This window comes from Neoarius graeffei, chromosome 1, assembly GCF_027579695.1.
Source record: "Neoarius graeffei isolate fNeoGra1 chromosome 1, fNeoGra1.pri, whole genome shotgun sequence".
Classification (NCBI taxonomy): Eukaryota; Metazoa; Chordata; class Actinopteri; order Siluriformes; family Ariidae; genus Neoarius; species Neoarius graeffei.
In genome coordinates, this window is record NC_083569.1 from 122,171,504 (window position 1) to 122,186,790 (window position 15,287).

The window sequence follows — 15,287 nt, forward strand, 5'->3', positions numbered from 1 at the left end:
CTCGCTTAATAAATAAATCGAAAGAATACTAAGGAGTGTTAAGATGCTGCACGTAGGTTTGTACTTCAAATAATGGCAACATTTATGGAGAATAAGTACCAACCCAAGATGAGTGTTAATTTTGAGCACTGTGGCCAACTTGATTATTTTGTATCTGCGTCCACTTGAAATTTGATCTGTTTCTACCGCAATCCAAATGGCATAGCATGTTCTTGTCTCTACAGAGATCAAAACTTAATGCTGTCCTCTGTAGAAAGGGAAGTGAAGGTTCTCCTGTGGCTTTTTTTCCTCCTGTTTCCTTGACTTGTTTCCTGCTAATGTCGGTTTACAATGTCGACGCAGCTCGTCAGTTTTAGTTCCTGGTTTAGTTGTAGTGCGTCGGGTGGTTGTCTTGCTGAGTCATTAACGGTTGCTCAGTCTGATTCAGGCGAGGGACATTTTTGGTAACTGGAAATATATATAGATCAGGCTTGTGCTGGGAAAGGAATCCTCTTATTTGGGCAGCTGTGTGGGGAAACTACTTCTCTAAATGCTTTGAATGATTTGTTGCAGACTTCCAGATTTGTGTGTGTGGGGGGGGTGTTTGCTTTTGCATTATCTAGGAGTATAATCAGACAGGACACAAGTTCACAGGTAACTGATTGAACTTTAAGACAGCATGTGTTGTCTGATCATACCTACGCAGGAGAACGACATCTTCCTGGGTTGGGAGAAGGGAGCTGGCAAAAAATGGGGGAGGAGCAAGAGGAAGGGAGGGACGGACCTGAGTCTGGAGGAGATGAAGAAGCAGGCCGCTGTGCAATGCCTGCGTTCTGCTTCTGATGAAGTAAGAGGCTCTGTTGCTTAAGAACCATGTGTGCAAGTGGTTTACTGTGTGTTTTGTTCAGATGGCATAACCTGACCACAAGCTTGCGTTAGTATGAGACGGCACATACTCTATCCTCATTGTTTACCTGAGAACTTGATGCAAATGCCTGTATAATGAAAGGGATGTGCCGCACAGGTTATGCTGTTAAAGCAGTGTTATTGCTACGACCTTGAAGTGAACTATTTTCATATAACTGCATGTCCTGAAGTGTTGCTCCTGTTTTTACCACAGCAATTTATTGTGTTAAATTATTTTATTTATTAAAGAACACTGTTAAATCATACATACCATGATTATCTCTGTCCAGTACTGAGTAATGGATTTTTTTTTTTTTTTTTATTCCAAACAATTGTACAAATTCATATTTTGTGAGGTTTTTATTTATTTTATTTCTTCCCCCCTCTTTCTACCTGTCAGAACTCTGGAGTCGAAAGTTTGGTTGAGGAGCTTTGCTCAAAGCTCAAGGACATTCAGAACAAACAAAAAGGTTTGTTGCACTTTTGAATTGTTGAGCACATGCATACTACTTTCTCCTTTTTTTTTTTCCTCTTCCTCTTTTGCTTTTATTTATTTCTATCTTTCTTTCCTGCTCTTGATGTAACACGTGTAGAATTTTTCCAGTGTTTTTGATTTGATGTGCATATAAATGTCTCTTCTTTTGCTCTTTCATTTTTCTGCTTTTCTTTTTCTCTCCTTATGTCTTAAGAATGGCTTAACAGTCCCTTAAAAGGCAAAAGCTATATATTGATGATAAAAGCATCGATAAAAGACTGCCATGGTTCATTGTCTTGCAGAAAAAGAAAAACAAACCATTAAGAAGTCCGATGAATCCCGATCTCCTGAATTGGCTGAATCACCTTCTTCGAAAGACCAGGTGGAAATGTAAGGAACAACTTCTCAAATTTATATAAAATAGGTCTTAAGTAAAGGCTAGAAACTTAGTAGTTTTTTTTGTTTGTTTGTTTGTTAATTCAAGGTACTACGAAGCCTTTCCACCTCTATCAGAAAAACCTGTTTGTCTCCAAGAGATTATGACCGTGTGGAACAAGGCTAAAGCAAGTGCGTATTCCAGCTCCTCATCTGCTGCCCCTCAAACGAGCACAGACACCTCCTCCCCAAAAGATTGCCCCAGTGAGAGTGAAGCCTGCAAGGACAAAGCACCTGATCCGTTGGTCACTACCAATGAGAAGGCTCAGCATCGACGCAGCAAGAAAGAAAAAGAGAACAGATACCATGGGGGTGCATCTGGGATTTGCAGTGACCAGGTTATTTCTCAAAATAAAAGGCATGCCAGACATCGGTCTGATTTGGGGCACCGGCCCCGGTCCTGGTCCTCTGGCTCCAGCGAGGGTGGCTCAAGCTCTAGTGGTAACCAGTGTGACGCAAGGACCTGTAAAGGAGCTCGGATTAGACACAGGTCTCGTGAGGTTGGCAGCAGAAACAAAAAAGGGCGAAACCATGGGCAAGTCAAACTGGCCCTTAAGGCTATTGACAAAGAAGAGCGCAGAAACACAGGTAGCAGTTGCAGTGCCTCCGAAGGCCCTCTGAAGCACCAACAGCACTACACGAAAAAAGGCAAAAAGCCATTAAGGGAGCTCCGGAAAGATCCCAGCTGGGTTGACTTGAAAGAGTCTGGAGGTGAAGCCAATAACAGGGAATATATGGAAGAACCCCTTTGGTACACCGAGCCCATATCGGAGTATTTTGTCCCGTTCAGCTGGAGTAAACTGGAGACAAAGTATCGAAGCAAACCAGATTCCCCCAACGACCTAGCTACGTCCATTGATGTGGACAGTCTGTCTGAGCACGTACAGGGGATCTGCATCGCCAACACTTCGTTTCAAAGGGCGTACCTTGCAGCAGGTACTTTCGTGGATGGGCACTTTGTCGAAGTGTCCAGTGAGGGAAACGAGGAGGCCACTGAACTGAATGGGACCTCAAGCTGCCCTCTTCCTGAGGATGGTAAAGATTTAGATGATGAGCATCTGTCTGAACTCACTCACTTCTATGAAGTTGATATATATCAATCCATATTGGATCCCAGTGCCTCAGATGCAGTACAAGAAAGTCGGATCTTAAACATGATTCGGCAAAAGAGCAATGAGCCAAGAGACATTGAGGCAGGGTGTTGTGTAGATTTAGATGGCTTTGAACTGCAGGGGGAAAGTGCAATAAAGGCGGATTCTTTGGGAGCTTCGGGAGACGACGTGATTCTTACGCAGGACATGGAAAACATTGCTCATATGTGGGAGTGCTGCTCATCATCTAGTTCTGAGGAGTTGGAAGGAGAAAGCTGTGCAGGTGACTCTCCAGCTAGGCTCTCTCCGCTGTTTGGCAGTGCGCCATTTAACATGAGCAAGTTGTCCTGCGCTTTTGGAGAGCCTCCTGTCCGAGATTTCAGTGGGAGCACGTCGGCCCTAAACTCCTGTTTCTCGCTCTTTGAAGTGCAGTGCGATAGCTCTGCTTTCCCCTTTTCCTGCGACTCCCTTACATCCAGTCGTGAAAACATAGATTCAAGTAGCTGTCTAGATCCCCATGCAAACAAACAGTCTCGCTTGCTAATTTGGACCAAAAATAGTGCCTTTGATGAGAACGAACACTGCTCTAACCTGTCGACGAGAACCTGCAGTCCATGGTCCCATTCAGAGGAGACGCGCTCAGACATTGAGCAAGTTGCTGGCCAAGCAGACGAGTCTTCTCAATTTGGCAGTGAGGAAGTTGGCTGCATAATTCCTCCTATTCCAACGTCATACCTGGAGGAGGAATTTTTGGATTTCTTGCAGGAGAGCCCAAGTGACCAGCAAGATGAAATGAGTGCAGGCATAGTGTCCAATCAGACCTTCAACAAGGTATCGAAACTGGAGTCTGTGTGTGGAATCGCCTTAGAGCAGGATGAGAGCAAACAGTATAACGCTGTTTTGTTTCCAGAAGACACCAACCAACAAAATGATGATGATTACAGCTCAGGAATAATAAAAGATATTTGGATGGCTATTGGAGACCGAGATTGTGTATTGGCTCTTGAAGTGGAGAAAGTAGATGATTTGTTTTCAGAGGAGACACCAAACTATCAGTGTGGCTGTCTTGATGGTGATGCAAAGGAGCCCGTTGAAAAGAAGGCTGTACAGCATTCAGAGTACCACCTGTGGGAGGGTCAGAAGGAGGACCAAGGCCTGGCCAAAAATAAAGTCTCCAAGGTGGATGGTGGGGACTACGCAACACCTGCCAGGCCTTGGGATGTTGATTCGGAGAGGGACAATACATCATTTATTCTTGGAGGAGTGTACGGAGAACTGAAGACCTTAAGTGGGGACAAGGAATGGACTGTGGTTCCACCCATCAACACCTGTGGGAACCTGTTGCAATGTGCATCAGCTTCCTCATCTGATGTGGTAACCATTGCAGGGACTGATGTGTTCATGAATACAGGCAGTTGTTTTGCTCCTGGTCATAAGCCTCTGTGGCGACCTTTGGTGTCCTTCGGACAGAACAGTCAGGCTACCAAAGGCTCAGGGGAAGGACTGAATAAGGGATTTTCTGTTATCTTCCATGAAGATTTGCTTGGATCCTGTGGAGGCTATTGTGGAGAGCAGCAAGGACTTGATTACCCATTTTCATCCTTTGATCTCAATAACCCTTTTTCCCAGGTCCTGCATGTGGAATGCTCCTTTGAACCAGAAGATATAGCCTCATTCAGCCCAGGATTCAAGCCAAAGTCCATACTGTGCTCAAACTCTGACAACGAGCCATTCAGTCCAAGGCTATATGGCATTAACCGCACCCAGTACCGGGCCATCCGCATATCCCCAAGGACTCACTTCCGGCCAATATCAGCCTCTGAGCTTTCTCCTGGCTGGTGTAGCGTATCGGATGGAGAATCCGAAAAGGAGGAAATGAGTCTTCCCATTCCTGATCAGACCGACCTCTTCGACGACCCGCAGGCAGACCTCAAACCTCTGGAGGAAGACGCGGAGTGCGAAGGCCCTTACTATGGAAAGTCTGAACTGGAGTCTGGTAAATTTTTACCTAGATTAAAGAAGTCGGGCATGGAGAAGAGTGCCCAGACCTCACTCGATTCCCAGGAAGGTGGGGGTACAACTCTGACAACCGTCGAGCAGGAGATTTGCTTCGACTGCGAAATTGCAGGAAAATCTGCAGAAGCAGTGCTGGCTGTCCGCTCTCTTGTGGAGGTGCCTGTGGACATGCTTCAGAAAGAGGAGTCCTGCTGCGAAAGGGAGTCTTGTAGGTGTGTTGGAGCAAGCCAGCTTCTGGAATTGGGGAACTCGTACGATGTGGTTCAAGATTTGCATGAGGTAAGAGATGCTGCTGTGCTGTGTTTTGAAGTAAAAAAAAAAAATGAGCCGTTCATAATGAACGTTAAGATGTAGATACCCAGCGAGTTGCTGTATCTTGTGCTTGATTTCCCAAAATGTCATTGTCATTCTGGATTCAAAAGCATTGTTGAAAGCCTTTGGACTGTTTACAGCCGGAGCTACATTTAGACCAAAACGTACTGTACCATAGTAATGAGTGAGTGTCCAAACGTTTAACTGGTACTCTAGGTTTGAACAAATGCATCTGAAAGTACAAATTCTTGAAGCCGTTTATTTCCAGTCGCACGCTCGGCATGACGAAGAAGCAAAAAAAACCACATACCCGTTACAATGCCGGTTTGGCTTTGTGTGCAAGGTTCCGGGGGGGTGTAATCAAATTAGTGAGGTCTTTAGGGTGAAATAAGGTGTGTTTTTTGTGTCGATCAAATAACTAATGCAGACTATCTTTTTGATATCGAGAGGAACTTCTCTGCAGTTACCACCCAAAAGTAATAGTTTAGAACAGGGGTTTTCAAAGTGTGGGAGAGTCAGCCCCCCCTCAGAGAGCAAATAAACAACAGTGCCCCCCCCCCCCCCCACACACACACACACACACACACTTTTTGTTGTTGCTATACTTAATGTTCCATTCGTATTTAAAAAAAAAAAAAGGTTGTTGTACACATTTTTTTTTTTTCTTTTACACATTTTTAAAACATCTTTTTTTACACATTTTTTAAACATCTGTGCTTTTCTTTTTAAAACATCTTGTTTTACACATTTTAAACATCTCATAGCATCGTTAGCTAGCACCTCTTGGCAGACAACACACTGTGGCAGTGGAGCATCTTCAGATCCAGTCCATGAAAATCCAAACTTTAAATAATCGTGGTCATACTTCCTTCTTTTTCCAGTCCCCTCAGGATTCCGCGGGCCTTTTTTGTGATTGTTGCGGGCTAAAATGTCTGTTGCGGGGTTTTTCAAAAAAATTGCCATGAAAGTTGCGGTGGTTTTTAGGTTTTTGTTGCGATTACATTGCGGGAGGAAGTGAAAGTTGCGAGAAATTGTTGCGATTTTCTCTTTTTGTGATTAAAATTGAGTGATGTGTTAAATATTAAGTTATTACTGAAAAACTATTGATTTTAAAAAAACAAAGACACTGAGAAATGGTCCTATAAACAACTTTACCAATATAAAAGATTACCAGGACTACAAAAATGCAGAAAAATAGGCTTTACTTATCCAAATGCACCTGTTGGTTCAAAAGTTAAAGTGCAGAGAACCTCACAGCACAACATGAAGTTACCTTAAAATATAATATAAACGCCTCAGCTTTCATGTAAGAAAAATAACTATTAATACTAGTACTGTGTGCAGGCAGTCTCTCCTGAAGACTAAATTAAACAATAATTATAAACTAATAAAATAAATGGCTCAGGCTTCATAGAAGGAAAAAAAACAATTTGAACAGAATCTCACAGTATGATGCTGAAGCTGCCTAAACAATGGAAAATAAAATACCATTTTGGCAAAAATGTTGGCATCCATTAATTTCTTGTATTAAGTTAAAAAAAAAAAAAGTGCACACAGTCCTTCACTGTAAACATAACACACTTTCAGTAAGAGAATTTAAGCCTACATAAACACTGACTCGCACATCATGCAATGTTGCCAGATACTGCTGACGTTTTCCAGTCCAAAATATGTTCAAAGCCCGCCAAAATGCACTTAAAACCGCCCAATCTGGCAACACTACGCGCACGGACGTAAGGCGGAAGGTAGTCTGTCGACGTCACCTCAAGACGACGCCAACGATTGGTCAAATTTGCGGGAAGGTTGCGGTGATTGGATATAATTGCAACACCGCCCTGAATTCACGGGGATTGGTTGAAGCTGCAAATCACATCATCGCGAAATCCTGGAGGCTCTGTTTTTTTTGCTTGGCCCAGACTCTGTCTCCTCACTCACTGTAACTTTAGGTACTAAAAATCGATCCATTTTGTCTCTGGTAAAGGCTAGCTGAACTTCGCTAAATGTCCGCAATAGTAACTTATTCTGGTTTATGTTTCCTCACGTTGCGCCCCACACTTTGAAAAGCCCTGGTTTAGAATAATGACTTGATTTAACTCCTCATTTGTGTAACCAGGCTGTTGGCAAGTTGTGCACGTTATTTGGTAGAAGTCTAATTTGAATTTGAGAGACTCTTCTGTTTGCTTTGTGCCGTTCTGCATTTGCTTTATGCTTACCTCTAATGTTAATGCTGTTTGCTTGGCATCCTCTAATGCCCTGTGTACTTTCGTCCTTTCTGCTTCTTCCCATCAGTTTCCCCGGTTGAGTTTTGGGGAGCGGAGTGTGACGAGTAGCCAGCGTGAGGATTCCTGGTGGCAGAATACGCTTTGTTCCTCCATGTTTTCAGGATCTCGCTGCACAGGTAAAAGAACAAAAGGGCCTGGGTTTGTACACTACTGTTCAAAAGTTTGGGGTCACTTTGAAATGTGCTTATTTTTGAAAGAAAAGCACTGTTCTTTTCAATGAAGATCACTTTAAACTAATCAGAAATCCACTCTATACATTGCTAATGTGGTAAATGACTATTCTAGCTGCAAATGTGTGGTTTTTGGTGCAATATCTCCATAGGTGTATAGAGGCCCATTTCCAGCAACTCTCACTCCAGTGTTCTAATGGTGCAATGTGTTTGCTCATTGCCTCAGAAGGCTAATGGATGATTAGAAAACCCTTGTACAATCATGTTAGCACAGCTGAAAACAGTTGAGCTCTTTAGAGAAGCTATAAAACTGACCTTCCTTTGAGCAGATTGAGTTTCTGGAGCATCACATTTGTGAAAATGGCCAGAAAAATGTCTTGACTATATTTTCTATTCATTTTACAACTTATGGTGGGAAATAAAAGTGTGACTTTTCATGGAAAACACAAAATTGTCTGGGTGACCCCAAACTTTTGAACGGTAGTGTACATTTAAAACAATACTTTTGATAAAGACTCGTATTTCGTCGTTTGACTTGAATGCTTTAGTGTCACTCTTGATCCTTCCATGCGTCTTTTTGTTTTGCAGAAAGCAGCAACATATGAGTTTGCTGCCGAGCGCAGAGGCATGGAAAAGCAGAACAGAGCTGAAACGCTTCAGAACCTCAGCTCTTTTCTCCTTCCACAGTAAACCCAGCAGAGGATGAGGAGGAGGAGGAGCAGCTTTGTCAGAACAGAACATCACAACCTCGACTAATATTTAAGTTTGATCCCCCTCCTCTCACCCCACCCTCTGTATTCACGTGTGTGTGTGTGTGTGTGTTCTGGATCTGTTTGACGTGTGTATCAAGCAGCTTTGGCAGGTGGTGATGATCCTTAGTTGAGTGATCTTTACTTGAACCCCAACCTTGTGTGCGCACGTGGTGTTTTTTTTTTTTTTTAAATAAATAACCCCCCCCTTGGGCTCTAGCGTAGTGTGTGTGTGAGTGAGAGAGACTGTCACTCTGAACAGCAAACCCTAACCACAATGGTAGTGACAAGAAAGGTCCAAAAAGCCCTGCAGTTTAGTAGCCTGTTTTCTTTCTCACACCAGCGGGTTTATCATTATTTATTTCCTACCGTTTTGAAGGACTGCCCTTTTACTGATAAGTCTTCCCCATTCACAAATCCGGGAAATGTGAGAACCAAATTATTATTATTATTATTATTATTAATATATAAATGTTCCTGAAGTGTGGAGCTAATTGTTCGGTTTGCATTGTTGAAAGCCTACTTCCCCAAATAAGTATTGTTTAGAGTAATGTCTCAAAAAGAGGAAATTAGGAAAGCGTGAAAAAAGGTTTGAGTTCTGTTTCCTGATTCCCATTTACAGGTTAGTTAATTTTTAAAATAACACGTATAAGCTATAGGTGCAGGTTTTTTTTTTTTTTTTTTTTTTTTAAAAAGGAGAGATCTGTAGCGCAAACTAGTGTGATTGATGCTTTAAAAACACTCGTGTGCCCTTCATAGATTTTTGTTGCACATCAAATCTTTTTTCCACAGAAATGAGTGATGCTGAGGTTTCCTGATTTATTTTTGTATTAAATCAGAATTTAGTAGCAGAATATCGAAAGGTATGAGATTTTTTTGGGTGTGGGTTGCTGGCTTTTTTTTTTTTTTTTTTTAAATAAATATAAAGAAAGCCGGTAGCATGACAGCCTGATGTATAGAAGTGGTTCGGCGTCTAAAAGAAAGGAGTTTTAAAAAAGACCTAAGCGTTCCAGTTTCCACAAATGTAGCCAATCAGCTTGAGGTGTGACTCCTCCCCCCCCTTTAGTTTTTTGTACAAAAGTTATGAGGCTGCATAGAATTAAAAAAAAAAAAAAAAAAAAAATCAGTTTCCACTTTAGTAAATAAAAAGTAAACAAATCCTAAACGAATTGTAGTAAATAATACCACAGACGTGTACATGCCTCCGCTGTTTGGCTCCGTTTTGTTGAAGCGGAGTCGTTTTGGTGAAATGAAACGCCCACTCTGTGCTTTGTAATGTTCTGCTAAAGGAAGCTCTGAAATCGAGATTGTTTTGAGCAGGTAAAGATGTGGTGTGTTTTTTTTGCTTCATAAGAACATGTTTCTCTCCCCCCCCCCCATGTTTACCAGCGTACTCTCTACAACTGTTCTAGTAAATAAGTGACTCATTTAGTGCATTCAGAGTGAAGACCAGCAGATATTTATGGCTGTCTGATCAACTATGAATTTGGGGAACTTGTGTAGCTTGACTGAAATGTAGACAGCCTTTTAGTTACAACACTACACACACACACTTGTACAGCTTTGGTCTTCACATCATTTAATGTCTCATCTGCCCTCTGAGCCAGCATTATTATTATTATTATTATTATTATTGTTTTTTTTTTTTTTTCAGGGATGTTCCAGATGTAGTAAGTCAGGGATTTCACATTGTTGGTCTGTGTAAGACGAGACGGGGGAATTCTAGTAGTTATTGAAAGTGATGTGATCCGACGCTGGTCTGAAAATGAAACCTGATCAGGCTGGTGTTCTCACAGCCACTAACTAACTTTGTTCGATAAATAAATGGATGTTGACTTGCACAACACTTTGTGATGGTTTGGGTAACAAAAGATGTTTCGGCTGAGGATTTTTTTTTTTTTTTTTTAATATATTAATTCCACCAACTGAGCTTTAGGACTTTGAAAGTTGGATGAAACATCACAGGCCATGTGCTTTTGGTCAGTTTGTGGTGCAACGTTCAACCCTTTTCCCCACATCTCAGTGCAGACTGGTGTGGGGTGCGGTGTTCACTTTTAAAGAAAGTCTGAAGCATGATGACCGTAAAATAAAATTGCAGATACCCCAAATGTAGTCAATCAGTTTTGGGGTGTGTTATTTTTTTTGGGGGGGACAAAGTTATAAGACAAATGAAGATGTATTTACCATTAAAAAAGTACATTGACCAGCAGAGGTTTAGATCTGTGATTTAATTTTTTTTCCATTGGACTTGCAAGTGCGGTGAGCCGCCCCCCGCCCCCCCCCCCCCCTTTTTAATTTATTTATATATTTTTAATAAATATAAAATGGTCTTGTTAAAAATGTTCAGTCTGATACTGGCCCAGAACTGGATGGGTGCGTCTTTAATTCCGTGTTTGTTTTGCAAGAAATGCTTTGGATTTTGAATTTAACAGAACAGAGGGAAACATTTACTTAAGTGTTCAATGTGAGCTCTTTGGCTGCTCTGATTTCTGGAACATTTCTGTAATCTGCATTTTGCTGTGTTTTTTAGTTTGATTGCGCCTCCTTGTGGCCGCAATAGTGTAATGCACACAGTGCATGAAGCACAGTTTGCTTTTCCTGGTTGGGGTGGGTTTTTTTTGGGGGGGGGGGGTGAGAAATGAGGTACAGTACGTGAAATCAATTATTCAAACCATATTTTAACACGGTTTCATTCTTGATTTAGGAAAACAGATTTAATTCAGCATGATGCGGCTGATTTATATTTTTCTAATACACTTCCAGAGGTGGTACCTTTTATTGTTCTTGATTGAAAACACTGAGATGAAATAAGATTTATTATTATTATTATTATTATTATTACTACTACAGCCAAGGCAACACCTGCGATATGAGGAAAGTTGAAGGGAAGAGAAATAAACGGAAAGTAAAAGCTGCATGAGGATGTTGAGGCTAATAATATAGTAAGTGGACGTCAGTCCCTAATTTGCTTTGCTTTAAACTACAAAAGTTTAATTTTTTTTTTTTTTTTAAGTGTGTAAGTTTTATTTCCTTTTTGCTTTTAACTATCGTGTGAGTGAGTATATGTAGGTCCTCAACAAAAGTTACAAAACGAACAAATATCAGAAATTAGCATATGATCTGAGAGACCACAATGTAACAAAGTACGTGTCGTGTGTGCGAGATTGGAGTAGTGTGTACTCAAACTAGACTTTGTCCTGCAGTTCTGTTCCATGATTTTGTCTGTGTGTTGGGAGGGACGCACTTCCCGAATGCAAGTCAGGATCGCACTTTGAAGCACTGAGGGTTTGTTTTGTTTTGGTTTTTTTTGGGTTTCTTTATCGTCCCTGTGTTCCTGTTTTGTAACTCCTCTATGCAGCCCGGTGAGGTTTCATCCATCCATCCATACATCCAGCACCATCTCTGACCCGTGTTCATCACCTCAACACCTCAGTGCCACCAAAACTTGGTCATGTTGTTCTAATTCCATGTATAAATCCAGCAGAGATTTGTTTCATTGTTGAGTTCCTGAATCTAATAAAGGATTGAGTACATACATCCTGCTCTGTGGTTGAATTGATGTGTGATAAATAAAGGAGAAGATCCTGATGTTCCTCATATTACTGAACAGAAAGTTTGTCTATGCGTTGATTGGAAAAGCCCAGTGGTTTGTGTGGTGCAGTTAGAGGAAAATAAATCAACAATGAAGCAGAGTAATTATTACCACCATAAAGGTGATTATTTTCTGAAAGCAAGTGATCTAGTTCTCATAACACAAGTTTGCCAAGGATTTATTATTTATTAAACAATGACATCATACTTTCTATCCATTAAGTTTAACGTGGAACGTATATTGTCACAACTATAACCAGTCACCAGAAACTACAAAGAAGCGTAAACTCCTCTGTCCTGAAGAGGTCAGAAAACTTCATTACGGTTTTACCTCTGACACTGGAGACTCCTTCCATTCGTGTTAAACATCTCATCTCATCTCATTATCTCTAGCCGCTTTATCCTTCTACAGGGTCGCAGGCAAGCTGGATCCTATCCCAGCTGACTACGGGCGAAAGGCGAGGCACACCCTGGACAAGTCGCCAGGTCATCACAGGGCTGACACATAGACACAGACAACCATTCACACTCACATTCACACCTACGGTCAATTTAGAGTCACCAGTTAACCTAACCTGCATGTCTTTGGACTGTGGGGGAAACCGGAGCACCCGGAGGAAACCCACGCGGACACGGGGAGAACATGCAAACTCCACACAGAAAGGCCCTCGCCGGCCTCGGGGCTCGAACCCAGGACCTTCTTGCTGTGAGGCGACAGCGCTAACCACTACACCACCATGCTGCCCCCGTGTTAAACATCTTACAGAAAACTTCACCAGATTAACGACTAAACGTGTATTTTAATATGATTATGCAGGGCGTCTGGTTTTACGAGACCGATCTGTTTCTATAGAAACGATAAAACGGAAAGAGCGCGTTAATAATAATCTGCCAGAGCTGCTGTTTTAGAAAATGAATCAACGCCTCCTGACCAATCAGAATCCAGAAATTTGACAACGCTCTGTTGTGTTCCGTACATTAGCTGTTGAGATCATTTTCCTTGCCTCGACTCCACACACTCATCCTGTCATCACACTCATGTGATTCGGGTATTACATGATTCTGTGTTGTAAGAGGAAGTGGATGAGGGTGCCTGGGGAAACACCGGCACTTACAGGAGCAGGAAGTCTTTGAGGATTGACTTTGATGCACGTTGCTTAACAAGACAGCCTGAAGATCATGTGGGAGCTGATGGTGTAACAATCCCAGAAAATCAGATGTCATGACGTCATGTGGAAAGAAAGAGCGATAACCAACGACAGGCAAGCTGAACTCTCGTTCACAACATGCTTTGATCCAAAGGCACAATTATTAACATGAAATTTGTCTCATCATGTGGAGGATGACCCCAGAGGAGAAAATTCACTCAAATCTTTTGTAATATCTGAGAGCTGTCACATGTTTCGCATCAGTATGATCTCCCAGGCCTGAGGAATTCACCTCCCTCCACACTGTTTGATGGACAAACTACAAGTATCTGACATTTTGCTGTTTCAGCTGAAGCATGAGGATTGTAAATATGAAACACACTGCCATATAAGAACAAATAAAATGCAATATTCTGGTTTTTAAAAAACCCTAATCGTGCATAATTATGCCATTAAACACTGACTGGCACCGTGATGAGAGCGAAACAAAACATTCGCATATAAGATCATCCATCCGCTTATCCTGTGTAGGGTCACAGCAGACAAGATCATCTCATCTCATTATCTCTAGCCGCTTTATCCTGTTCTACAGGGTCGCAGGCAAGCTGGAGCCTATCCCAGCTGACTACGGGCGAAAGGCGGGGTACACCCTGGACAAGTCGCCAGGTCATCACAGGGCTGACACATAGACACAGACAACCATTCACACTCACATTCACACCTACGCTCAATTTAGAGTCACCAGTTAACCTAACCTGCATGTCTTTGGACTGTGGGGGAAACCGGAGCACCCGGAGGAAACCCACGCGGACATGGGGAGAACATGCAAACTCCGCACAGAAAGGCCCTCGCCGGCCCCGGGGCTCAAACCCAGGACCTTCTTGCTGTGAGGCGACAGCGCTAACCACTACACCACCGTGTAGACAAGATCATATAAAAAACAATTTAATTCCAATTCAGGATTACAAATATTTTTGTTATTGCTGCAAGAGGTTAATTCCAGGATGTTATTTAGAGCAATGCCTTCATATGCACTCAGGTTTACTGAGAGTATAAATCGGAATCTGATTATGAATCCTATGATTGAAATTTAACTTACTGATGTCAAACAGAACAAAAAGACTAACAGGGAAAGTAAAGGCCAAACCAATGAAAATGTGTGTCCCATGGTACCCCAAATTCCTCAAACATGACTTCACAAATTTATCTCTAATTCCTTAATGACATCCCAAACTATCAAACATACTGTCCCAAAATTCCAAACAAAAACATTCCAACTTCAAAAACATGCTGCAACAAATTCTCAAATATTATGTTACAAATTCCCAAACATCATCATCTTCTTCCGGCTGCTCCTGTTAGGGGTCATCACAGCAGATCGTCTGATCTGCATATTTGATTTGGTATAGGTTTTCCACCGGATGCCCTTCCTGATGCAACCCTCCACAGTCTATCCAGGCTTGGGACCGGCGCTAAATATGCACTGGTTTGTACAGTACAACCCCAGTGGCTGGATATCTCCAAATTTCTAAACATGATGTCACAATTTATAGAACTATAGTAGGCATCCTTCAGTCTCGGGAGACTATGGGTCTGTACTCTGGTTGTCAATCAGGGTCGGGAACAGTGTCAAGTGTGACTAATGAGTCTGATGCGGGAATGGCAGTCCTTCCGGCACAGTTGGCAGATGAAGACTGAAGATGGTCTGTCAGTCTGGTTGGAGGCTTTCCGTCTCTGTCTCCTGGCTTTGGACTGCTGGGCAAGTGTCTCTTCAAAGCTGGGGAATCCTTTGTGTACTGCTTGTCTCCAGGTTGTTTGCTCTGAAGCCAAGGTTTCCCAGATGTTTGTGTCGATGTTCAAGGCCTTCAAGTCTCTTTTGCAAACGTCTTTGTATCGCAGCTGGGGTCTGCCTATAGGCCGTTTTCCTTGTGCCAGTTCACCATACAGGAGGTCTTTTGGGATCCGGCCATCGCCCATATGCACAACGTGTCCGAGCCAGTGCATGCGTCTCTGTCTCAGTAGGCTGTACATGCTAGGGATTCCGGCTCTCTCCAGGACAGTGGTGTTGGGAACTTTGTCCTGCCACTTGATGTCTAGGATCCGTCGAAGACAGCACATGCGGTAGGCGTTGAG

The 15,287-nt window shown here is 42.4% G+C and overlaps 1 protein-coding gene across 1 annotated transcript in view; it reads left to right on the plus strand.

Moving 5' to 3' along the window:
- Positions 1–11,952, plus strand: part of kiaa0232 (KIAA0232 ortholog) — a 34,898-nt gene extending 22,946 nt beyond the window's left edge. Inside the window, exons 3-8 of the mRNA XM_060916105.1 lie at positions 686–826; positions 1,286–1,355; positions 1,663–1,750; positions 1,845–5,181; positions 7,504–7,612; positions 8,255–11,952. Of these exons, the coding sequence (XP_060772088.1) occupies positions 686–826; positions 1,286–1,355; positions 1,663–1,750; positions 1,845–5,181; positions 7,504–7,612; positions 8,255–8,271 (3,762 nt within the window). The 3' untranslated portion in view covers positions 8,272–11,952. The remainder of the gene's footprint in view (positions 1–685; positions 827–1,285; positions 1,356–1,662; positions 1,751–1,844; positions 5,182–7,503; positions 7,613–8,254) is intronic.
- The last annotated feature ends 3,335 nt before the right edge of the window (positions 11,953–15,287 follow it).